Source organism: Lucilia cuprina, chromosome 2 (genome assembly GCF_022045245.1).
Source record: "Lucilia cuprina isolate Lc7/37 chromosome 2, ASM2204524v1, whole genome shotgun sequence".
Lineage (NCBI taxonomy): Eukaryota > Metazoa > Arthropoda > Insecta > Diptera > Calliphoridae > Lucilia > Lucilia cuprina.
In genome coordinates, this window is record NC_060950.1 from 36374443 (window position 1) to 36387407 (window position 12965).

A 12965-nucleotide genomic window follows, 5' to 3' on the forward strand; every position below is an offset into this window, starting at 1 on the left:
TTTTTAGGTTTCTGGGAAAATGCAACGATTTTCCAGGAATATGTTCCATAAAGTCAAAAATCCCCTATTAAAACAATGATGATGACAACATTAATGCGCGTTATTGAATCTTTTTTTTCTGATTTCGATTTTTTACCTGAAAATCCATTTTTTTCTGGTGGCAAACAACGCATGACGTTCACTAAAAGGCATCCATCCTAAAATATCCAACATAACACCATTAACGTTCTGTTGAAATAAAAATATTAAATCTTTTTTTGTGAATAAAAATCGAACAATAAAAAACACAATAAACTGGAGAACAACAACAAAAAGAACAAAAAAGTTGGTAACGACAACGCCTGAACACGTGCCCAAATTAATACGCACACTATTACTGTTGTTGTTGTTATTGGCTGGCGGAGGAGACTCATCAATTTTGTAGATAAAACTGGAGACACTTTTGACTGTCAGTAGTATTTTATGTATGTATGACCGAGCGAGTGACTATTGGAATTTGTGGCAATAATAAAGTTCTGTTGTTTTTGTTGTTGTTTCCAATTTGGGTTTTTAGTGTTTTTAAATTCACACATATGTTGGATTGCAAGGATTTGTTTTTGGAATAACGAACAAAACAAAAAATCATTTCAATTTAGAAACGTTTATTACTTGGAGAATTTCTTTATTCAAAAAAAAAATAAATAAATATATGGTTTAAAATCTAACGGAATTATTTGAAATACTTTAGGTAACATTTTTTATATAAATCTGTTGAAAAACAAATATTTAAATCCTTAATAAATAAAAGTAAAATAAAAAAACTAAAACTCATTAATTAATTAACCCTTGAGGCCCAAAAATGTGTAAAGAGATGAGTAGAACTGAACAGAGAAAAACAAATCAATAACTACATTTATTTGAACGTTTGAGAGCGTTCAGTTCTGTGATAAACACCGTCTTTTGTTACAGTACTCGGCTAAAACAAAGAAGCCGCTTTCAAGTGTTTATTGACCACATTTGAATAAAACAAGGCAACGCGGTCTACAAATGTTCAAATACACACAGATGCATATAAATGTTTGTACGTATGTATTCATTAAGACTCAAGTACCGAAAAATAAAATCTTGGCCCAAAGATGAAGGAAGAAAAACAAACAAACAACGACTGCAAACCAAACAGTCTGACATACCAGCAGACAGACAGAAAAAACAAACAACGACAACTTTAAACAATAACGTAACTCTTTGAATGACATTATTGTCATGGCAATTTTCATTGTCGCTTCAACTTTAAAGCTACTGCTAACACCACAGAGCCATATACACTTACACGTCCTCTACAGGGTGTTCCCTAAATCACAATCGGAAAATGCAGATTAAACTATATCTTTATTTTATTCTATATTTATAATATTATACTGTATTGGGACGAATCTGGTCTCTAAATTTCACTTTCATATCAGCTTTTCCAGTCCACATAACGTTTGGTTCATCATGCAGCGCCAGTTCTGCTTATCAAAAGTGGCTGTCAAAAGTTTAAGAGTAGAAAATTTGGGTTCAGTTTGGCTCAATCTTTTAGAAAAGTACATATACTTACGGATGTTTCCATAGCATTGTAGTTTAAAAAGCAGTATTCCCAGGACTAAATGACTAAATAACTAAATATTAATCTTTTTTAGACTCAATTGCACTTATCTTTTATTAAATCAAGGCAACTAGAATGATACATTTTGGAACACCTTTTATATCGACTCACATTTTAACTACAAACAATAGTGCAACAATTTATGTTGTATGCAACCTCAAACACCATTGATGACAAGATTTGCAACAACCTTTTGCCAAAATGGAAACAGAATATTTAAGATCAAGCGGCTTCACTTGAAAAAAAAAACAATCTAAAAAAATATTATCTGGTTCTATTTTTAATCAGAAAGAAAACAACTTTTTACAACCTAAAATCACATTGTTAACTCTAATCTACTCAGTGGCAACACTGACCGATCTCTATTCTATATTATCCTCCACTAGCCTTTCAACAAAAATCAAACCGTTTTTTAAAGATCAAGGGTTTTCCATTCTATATTATCCTTCACTAGCCTTTCAACAAAAAATAAAACAGTTTTTTAAAGATCAAGGGTTTTCCATTAAAAAAAAACATAATCTGAATACCCTTATTTTATTTAAAGCTGTTGATTTTACATTTCACCAAGGAAGAGGAACACAACAAAAGAGAACAAAGGGAAATTTTGAATAAAAAAGAAGTCAAATACGTATAAATACAACAAGTGGTATTCATTGGTGAAATCAACAAAAATTTAAGCAATTTTGCATTTGTGCCATCCTTAACTTCGTCATCATGGCAAGTTTTTTTTTCTTATTTAAACAAGCAGCGGAAATCATCAGAGTATAAGCATCATCATCAGCAATATCATCCTACTATTAACTCCTTCAATTTGAAATTGTTTTTATTTTTCTTTTTCAATTTTAATATCAAGACAAATCGTCTGCGTTTCTGCTTTTTGTATATGTATGTATATATTTGTTGGTTATCATCAGCACAGGACCAACCTAAGAAGTTGTCATCACAGCCCAGATGACAACACTGATAATGTTTTATTTTATTTAGTTTTTTCTTATTTTTTTTATTACTATTATTATTTGAATTTTCATTTCTTTCATGTGTTAACGTAGAGCCAAGTCAGTCAGTCGGCTTGAAATAGAAAGAAAGATATGTATGAATCGGGGTTTACATTTTATTTTTTCGGATACAATCATCAATGATCGTTAAAATGAATGAATGAATAAAATGAATGCAGCCGACTGAATGAATGTAGGTTTCTGGAGGTGAGTTGCAGAGAAAAAAATTAAACAAAAAATTTTATAAAACAAATGAAATAAAAATTCAATTTTAAGGTGCGGTTGTTGGGTTATTTATGGTCTAGATAACTATTGAGACAAAAACCAAAGTTTATAGATTCTTGGCGCCAATAAGTTAAAAATGTGTATATATTTTTATTGTTTTACTTAGGTATGGTTTTTTCCCCACAAAAAAATCCTTTACAAAAGCTTAAAGTTTCGTTAGTTTATAGTCTATAGTTTTGAATAAAATCTAGTGTATAGTTTTGACTATAGTGCAATCTATAGTCAAGTCTTTAATCTGGTCTTTAGTCTTAGCTTTTGTCTACAGTCTTGACTATATAACCTATAATCCTCAGTATAGTTTTATATTATTGTTATAACATTGTACAATAGTCTATTGTCTACTCTATTATAGCCTGAAGTCTAGTTTATATTGTTGACTATGGCCTAGACTACAGTGTAGACTATAGTCTAGCATATCTTAGGTTAGGTCTTCACATACATATATATTAGTCTATAGTCTGGTCTACAGTCTAGTCTATAGTCTTGACTATAATCTAGCCTTAACTACAGTCTAGTGTATAGTCTTGACTATAGACCAGTCTATAGTCGTGACAGTAGAATTGTTTATAGTTTGTCTGTAGATCAGTCTATAGTCCTGACTATAGATCAGTCTTGTGCTTTACTACCTTTGTAAGGTATTGACTATATACCAATCTGAAATCTTGATTATTTATTAGTTTATAGTCTTAACTATTGAACTGTTCTTGACTAAAGATCTTTCTACACTTGTCTATAGTATTGTCTATAGACAAATCTATAGTCTTGACTATAGACCAGTCTATGATCTTGACTATAGATCAATCTTTGTAGCATGACTATATGTCTATATTATTTTTGGGTAGAGTAGTGCTTAGACTATAGTCAAACTTATAACCTTTCAAATAATCTTTATTAAAACTTTTAAAAGTTGCTTATACTAAAGTAATTAATTTCCAATCATAAACCGTAATTCTATATCTAACTGATTTGTTGCACAACTTTATTGATAAAATAATGTTGAAAACAACGTTATTACAACTCTAACTAATCAACAATTAAACAAACGAATGTAGTAGAAATTGGGAAACAAAATAAACATTTCGAAATTAAAATCATGTTATAGAAAACAAATATTTACATAATCTAATAATAATAAACCATTTTTTTGCCACGTTACATTTCTTCTTTTTCTCACTTTTGCTGTAAACACATCCATCATTGTAACTCGAAAAAAAATGAAATAAATTTACATAAAACACACACTCTCATACACTCAATCACACAGATATGTTCAAACATAAACTTGAAGTTTAGTTGTAACGAATTACAGCGGAACCATGAAAAAACTACAAAAACTTTAGACAAAATGTATGCCACTAGATAAACGATCAAGAAGATACAAAAACAGTCAGAGCTGGGGAAGACAAGTATGTATATGTATCTGTATATACAATGTATGTATGTATGGAAATGTGTGTGAGGGGAAAAATGTAAATAAAATAAATGCAAAAACAAGACGAAATTCATGTAATTAGATAAAAACATTTAAGCTTAACGAGATATGATCAGGTTTCTTTTTTATATTTTTTTGTTGTTGTCTGTAGTAAGTTGTTGTTGTTATAGTTTTTTTTTGTGGTTGCTGTAACTAAACAACATTTAGCTTAACTAAAGACAAGGGCTAAATATAGACAGTAATTTATAGAAAAAAAGACAGTTTAATTTAAAATTCATTAAGAAACTTTTCAAAATATAGACGTTTCTTGTTTTTACTGTTTAAATAATGTAATTAAGCAAAATTTTAAATATTAATTTTATACAAATGAATTAAATAAATTTTATTTTTCATTAGTTTTATCAAAAAACAATTTAATTTTCCCAAAAAAAAAAAATAAAAAACTGAAATCGCAAAAACCAAAGAAGCGCAAAAGCCACAAAAGCAACATGGTGTATGAAACATTTTTTCGTATTTAAATATGTACATTGTACAATGTTCAAATGTCTATACGAATTTCAAATAAAACACATGGCGGCGTCTCCAAAATGTACGAAACTACAGCCAACTGGAAAGAAAAAAAAAAAAAGAAAATGAAAATCCCTGTGAAAAAAACGACAGGCAATGAATTTTTGGTACACAGAGTTTGTTAACCAAAAACACCACAACATGGCATGAAACCTTAACAGAAAAAAATAACAAAATTTGGCAACATACACAAGCCAACATGAAAGGCAGCGGTAACACAGACACTCGCACTCAATAACAACAAAAACACCAATACTAACAAACTGTTATAAAAATTTAACAAAATGGCAAAAACATACTCAAACACACGCACATACAAAAATAACTATAGAAAAAATATATTTGCCACAAAATGTTGAACGGAATTCACAACAGCAATGAGTGCAAAAAAGTAACTACACTCGAACAGTGCTCGAATTTACAAAAAAAAGTTCAAATCCCCATTATGGTTATAATGGGGGCTGTTATAGTGTATGGCAAATACCCAATACCACTATAAATAGATATATGTATATACACACATATACGCACTCTTGCTACAGGAAAACGGATACTTTATATAAAACAACAACAGAAATACGAAATTTCTCATACTCCTCTGGTCTTTATTTTCCGTCGAAATCGTTAGTAGCTTGCATTGCGCAGGTCATTTTACTTTTATCCTTTTTAGTTTATTAAAGTTTAAAGCCTTAGAAAACTCTTTAATATGTTTTTTTGTGAAAAAAATTTAGATTTACTTTAATTTGGCTATTTAGAGAAAATGCTGTGCTCACACTAAATTTTAATTAAAATCTATAGTTTTAAATCGATAGAATAAAATAGTTTTTTTTTATTTGAAACAAGTTAAAAACTAATTTTTTTGGCTGTTTGTGATTTTTTTATGAATTTTTAAAAATTAAAAATATTTTTTTATTTATGTGTAGACCTGTGAAAATAATTAACTTTCACTTATTTTTACATAAAATCAATATTTTGTATCGATTTTAATTGAATATATTTCGGTTTAATTGCAACAATTTAACTTAAAGTTTCATAAACAAAAAGTATAATTTTGGTGTTTTTCGATTTTTTATGAATTTTTAAAAATCTAACATTTTTGAATCCTCTTTGCTGTACTTTCACTTAATTCTATATTTGTTTTTTGTTTCTTTTATATATAAGTTATAACATTTTATTTATAAAATACTTATTTAGCTTTATAACGAAATCATAAAAGAATAAGTTTAGTTAAATTAGAATTAATATTTTTTATTAAATTTAATTATTTATATTTTTTTATTAAAAATGATTTAAATTGAGTTAAATCGAAAATTCATTTTATAAGCAAAACTATTTCAATAACTCAAGTATTTACTGTAAATTTTATTACTTTACAAATAAGTAAATTATAATTTAATTTCTTTGCCTCGAAAGGAAGACAAAAACATAAAATATTCGCTTATATTTCCTTTATGAAAAAATGAAGTCAAAATGGAGGATAAATATAAACAGTGTATGGATGAAGCTTTAAGATGCCATAATAAAATTTCAACCCCACACTCTTTTGTATACAAGTAAACATTTATCCCCACAGACTCCTCAAATATGATGCAAAAAAAAAATAACAACAACAAGAACAGAAAAAACATTTAAGATTGCGTGCGCGTAAATATAACGAAAAGGAAGAACATGATACAAGAACTTCATTATGAACAAATAAAATAAATAAAATAACAACAACTTTGATGAAAAAAAAACTAACAAAAAAATAAACCTTCTTAACTTCTGTATCTGTTCTAACCATTTATATGTATCTGTATCTTGTTCTTGTATAAATGTTCTGTATTTTCTTCTATCTTATTAAACGTAGCCATCATGTTCTTTTCTTCTGCGACTGACTATAGAAGCAATGGAGGCCAACAGATAATAATAATGAAAAAACAAAAAAAACGAAGAAGAACAAAAAACCAGCAGGCTTAAAGCTTTAACATTTAATAGCCACGACTACCAACAAAACACACAACAACATCCAGCTACAAAATTGTATGTTGAAAAATTTATCTTTTTTTTTCATATATACAAACAAACATACATCTTTTATATATATAAATATAAAATATATACATTCTGCTATACGTTTGTATAGTATATAATCTTGTCTGCTCCGCCTTTATAAATAATTCATGATATCTACACCAAAATGTTGATGATGATGATGCTAAAGATACATACGTTTGTAGTAAAAAAACAGATAGATGAATATACACTCATTCATTCATATTCTATTTGTCTGTATATTTACTTTTATACACTTGCAATTTCAAATACTCGCCAGTACTTTTAGATTTGAACGAAAAGAAGGAAAAAAGAAACTGAAAAAAGTTTAAAAATTGTGTGTCGAAAAAAATCTACCAAGCAAAACGTTTTTTAAACATCACTAAATACGTCAAAGTTTGTTTTTATAGATGAAAACAACAAGAACAAACAAAAAAAAAAACTTTCGCATTTTTTTACTTCATATGCTTTTTTCACCGTCTCTTTTTCGATTTACCCAAAAAAATGTACTTGAATAGAAAAAAATGTAGAAAAAAGTTTAAAAAGAACAAAAAAAAACTTTTTCAATGGTGTTCTTTACACTTTGTTGTTTAAAAAGTTGTTCAAGAACATGAACATGATGCTTGAGTGTTTTTTGTTTAATAAAAACCTATTTTTTTACCTTATTTGTTACCAAAAAAAACTTTATTTTTAGGATCAAAAGTTACTTTAAATGGAAGAAAATTTTAGTAAATTTTTAATTTAAGTATATTTATTAACTCTAGCAACATGTTGCTAAACATAGTTATCAACAAGTTATCAATCTGGGTTAAAAAATATTTTGAAACGTGGGATATATCGATTAAAGTGTTATTGTATAAACCAGAGCTTAGGACACTTTGTAAAAACTCTGGCAATATGTTGCCAAACAAAAAAAATATGAATGTGATCATCAAGATTAAGTTAGGATCTAATTTATCTGAAATCAGATGATGTTAATCACATTAAACATTATTAATTTACAATTTGTTTATTAACCTTATTCTTTATAAATCCTAAAAAGAATTACTACATTAACACTTCCACATGGTTACTATAACTAAACTATGTTCACTCTAACAATATTTTTTATCAAAAACATATACTGCCTTATTCATAAACATTTGATTTATAAACCTTTAATAAAAGTTTATAAATAAGACCCATAATTGTTATTTTAATTTTATTGAACCAATATTGTTCTCAATGTAATAATTTTCTGTTCATGGCAAATCGAAATTTGACTATGATTCACTGAAATATAATATGAGGTGAAATAATTCTCATTCGGTTTATATCTAAAAGTATTTCACTTTATATTGAATAATGTATATATTTTTTTAATCGAATTTAAATTTGAAAATTGTGTCATGTATTGTAGGTTTTTACTTTTTTAGAAAATGTAGTTTTACAGATTCAGTAATGAAAATAAATTTGATTACGATACATGTTTTTTACCGACATTTTGATCACATTGGATCAAAATATATATTATGATAAAATATTTCAGCTGTATTTAATCATAATATATTTTAAAATTTTTACAATAACCATAATATATATAGACTACAATCATAATTTTAACCATAATATGTTGCTCTTAGAACATGGTTACTACAACCATGTTTGTTCTCTGCGGGCAGATTTGCTGCAACTATGATATGAACTAAAATTGAAATTTTGTTTTTAAAAATTTAAGTTTTGTCAGTTATTTAAACAAAATATCATAATTTAATACAGTTGTTAAAAAAATAACTGGAAACGTTAATCCTTTCAAATCCAGGTTTTTCATTAATAATGAAATTTTTAACTAATATTAAGATTTCCAAAAATTTGTATCAAAATGCGATAAAAAAAACTAAAATAATTATAATTTGTAGATTTTTTTAAAAATAATGAAAATTTGACCTTTGACCCTGTCGTTTAATAGGATGTTAAAATTGCCCTTATTATTCCTTAAAATCTTACAGCAAAACCAACTTTTATTAACAAATTTATTAACAAAATATTATTTTTTCTCTCTCTCCCTTTACAGAAAAACAACGTCTATCATTATGTGTGGGTTGTGGTGGGCAAATTCATGATCAGTATATCCTGCGTGTAGCACCCGATTTAGAATGGCATGCAGCCTGTCTTAAATGCCAAGAATGTCGGCAATTTTTAGATGAAAGTTGTACGTGTTTTGTACGCGATGGCAAGACATACTGCAAACGCGACTATGTTAGGTAAGTTGCAGCAATAAGCAAAATATATAAAAAGTTTCATAAAAATTTTATAATATCACTGCTGTTTGTGGTAGGATTTTTTTTTTTTGTAGAAAACATGATAATTTTTAGACACATGCATTTTTCATAACAAACCACGCATTTTTTTATTTTGTTCAGTTACAATTTTTTGTTTAAAGTTTACCAACAACCAAATCATCAACCCACACTTATGTGCGAATAAGAAAAATAAAAAAGTATCATCATCCATCAGTCATGAGACCTTTTTTTTTGAGTATTTTGCATGTAGACGCTGTGTGTTTATTTAACAAATTAGTTTAGTTGTAGTAACTACTTAAATAAGCAACACTTTTGTAGAGTTTTTCGTTGTAATAACAAATTTGCTTTAAATACAAATATAAATAAAATACACAATTCGTTTTATTGGACAAAATATTAGCATGCTATAAAAAAATTAAATAAATAAATGATTTCGGCATTTAATTGTTATTTAGATTTGCACGTGTGTTCTAGTTTTGCCAGAGGTGGAAGAGGGAGACTTGACAACAATGATTTTAACAAATAAATTACAATTTCTTTCAAAAAACAAATAAATTTAAAAAAAAAAAATTTAACTGAAAATAGCTTAAATTTGAATTTTATTTAAAATCTTTAAACTATAAATACAAATCTGTTTAGCATAACATAAAATCCTATTGGCAAACTTCTTTTATGTGAAAAGCAGTAATATGGCCACTCTTTCTTATTACAATATTGCCAACTTGTTGCTTATTTATTTACTTCCGCTTTAGTTAACTTCCTTAAACAAGTACAAAATTAAACTAATATTTAACGAGATGTTTTGTACAAACTACAGCAAGGCTATAAATTGTTTAAATAAACAAAAAATACATACATACATATAAAATTATACAATTTATAAATTTTGTTGAAAAATTCAAAATAACAGACTCTACTACAGGTGTAGTCAAGTTAGGCAGACAGACTGACATACAAACAAACAGCAATATAAAATTTAAAATGTAAATGTTTAAACATTATATTAGCAACTTAACTATAAAACTAATAAATTAACACTTTATTTTATGATTGATAGTGTAAAGAGTAATAAAACCACAAATAACAATAAGCTAATAAAAAATAATATTTATTATTTATTTATATACATATTATTTATTAAACAAACATTAAGGAGCAAAACAAAAATTATAAATCAAAAACCTCTGCAATAATTAAATATTTACAAACACAAGTACTATTTTAAGAAAAACTTTTTTTATTGAACTTGAAATGTTTTACAACAATATCGTCTCCTACTATTTACTAGCTTTATATTTATTTTAAATTACTTATGTAAAAATGAATTTATTTACATACTTAATTGTTTGTTTCTTTTATTATTATTTTCATTTACAGATTATTTGGTACTAAATGTGATAAATGCGGTAATTCCTTTAGTAAAAATGATTTTGTGATGCGCGCTAAAACGAAAATATTCCATATAGAATGTTTTCGCTGTTCAGCATGTGCGAGACAATTACTGCCAGGTAAGTTACAAAAAAAAAAAATAATAATAATTGAAAATAATTTATAAATAAAATAATGTTTTTTGTTTTATTTACTTTTAAACAGGTGATGAATTTGCGTTACGGGATGGTGGCATTTTATATTGTAAAGAAGATCATGATGTTTTAGAAAAATCCTCCCAAAGTAGTTTAACTTCATCGTCTCTAGAGAGCAACAATAATAATAGCTGTAGTAATAATAACAATCATTCAAGTCTTAGTAATAATAATCATTCCAGCGAATTGGGTTCAATGTCAGGTGAGTTTATAATTATTGTTAGAAATATGTAATATTATCTATTAGCTTAAATAATTTAATTATAACAACAACAGCGTAAGTCATATGTATTGACAACACTTTCGATAAGAGTTGCCACTTTTTTAATAAAAAATGTTGCCACATTTAAAGAAATTTACTTTTCATTGAGTTAACTGCAAGGTTAAAAAAGTCAAATTTTTAATCATTTCCTTATTCACAAAAATTTTTAATCACGAAAAAAGTATTTAAGTAGAATCTTTTCTTTCTAAAGCTTTTAAAATAAATTCAAATAATATAAAACCCCCGCAATTAAACCCGGTTAATTGTTTAACAGTTAATATATTTTATCTAAATTTTCTAAACGCTTGTAACCCTATAATTTCCGTAACTTTATCGCTATCTAAAGCTGTAACATATGAAAAAACGTGTTTTTTAGAAACACATGCGAAAAATTCTCAGAAAAATAGAAATGAATCCAAAAAATACGAAAAAGAAAAAATGTATACATTATACTACAAACAAAACATGCCGAAGCTTTGTATTTGTAACATTTAAACATTAAATTGATAAAACAAAAGCAAAAACAAAAAAATAAACAATCGATAATAATACAAACTAGCAACAAATAATAGTAATAGCAACAACAACAACTACAATAACACGAGCAACAAACAAAAAAAAACAGATTGCTGTGACATATTGTGCTGCATATGTCGCACAACAAATGTCAAACCATATCGCAGACATAATCTATTTGTTTGTATGTATATCAGCAACATTATCAATATCATTATCATCAATATTGCCATCATCATCGTCATTATCATCAAATGACAGCGAAGGTGTTGAGAACAACAGCAAATAGTAACAAAATCGTTTGGTGAGCAAAACAGAGAGATGAAAAAGGGGGAAAATAAAAACCATATACCGACAAACTAAAATGTATTTATTGCAAAATGTTAATTATGACAAAAGATACGTAAAGATAGAACAGAGATAAGTAACATCAGCACCTCACAGACTTATTGGCAGACTTCAGAGTTAGAACTTGTGTTAGTTTAAACGAATTTTTTAAACACTACAACTAAAATGTTTTTCTTACATCTTCTAGGCATTCACAAAGAAGTGTTAACATAAAACTTTTGTTTATAGAAAATATGAAAAATGTGGTAACTCTAAGAGGAAATGAGAGATACAACAACAAAATCAACCATATGTTACAAACAAACTGACAAATTTAGATGTTTTTAACGGCTTTACCAGTTAGTGACTTTGCAAATTATTTGTTTTTGTTTATTTAAGTTTATTTTTGTCGTTATTGTTAAATAATCTGCATAATATTTGCCAATAATCTAACTACTCAAGCGCAGCATATTCATTTTGCATATTCAAATGACTAGTGCAATAACGATAATGGTAAACTGGAAAAATGAGGAGAACAGCCGACTTCAATGGACAAATAAATACAAAAACCTCAAAAGGTAGAAAAAACGCGTAAAATCAATAAACACAGTTCCAACACAGTCATACAGCAAATGTTTATTTATTGCATTCAAGCAGAAAGCTTCACGGTTTAACAAACAAAAAAAAAACAGCAAAAAAAATCTTGAGAAATTCCGCTTTTTCAACAACAACAACAACAATACGTCTATGACGCGTGATCAACGTCACAAACAAAAACGAACATCAGATTAAATGCCAAATTTCTAATGTTTACATTTTAAAATATGCTGAGAGAAATCAATCATTTGATCAAATCAATGATAAATTTTTGTTAATATATAAGGACAAGTTTTGTTGTATATCTATATGTTGTTGTTGTATTTATTATTTGTTGATGCATGTTTCTACGTTGCCATCTATATAGTCACGATAAAAAAATATCATTATATTTGATTTTCAATCTGCATTTATTTGTTAAACTATTGAAATTTACTACAAACATACTTTGTTGACTCGAC

At 27.1% G+C, this 12965-nt stretch overlaps 1 protein-coding gene across 1 annotated transcript in view; it reads left to right on the forward strand.

Annotated features, from left to right (window-relative positions):
- The window catches only part of LOC111674926 (insulin gene enhancer protein isl-1), a 40386-nt gene that overhangs the window by 23732 nt on the left and 3689 nt on the right, over window positions 1-12965 (forward strand). Inside the window, exons 2-4 of the mRNA XM_046956286.1 lie at window positions 8991-9180; window positions 10597-10727; window positions 10813-11004. Coding sequence (XP_046812242.1) covers window positions 8991-9180; window positions 10597-10727; window positions 10813-11004 — 513 coding nt within the window. The remainder of the gene's footprint in view (window positions 1-8990; window positions 9181-10596; window positions 10728-10812; window positions 11005-12965) is intronic.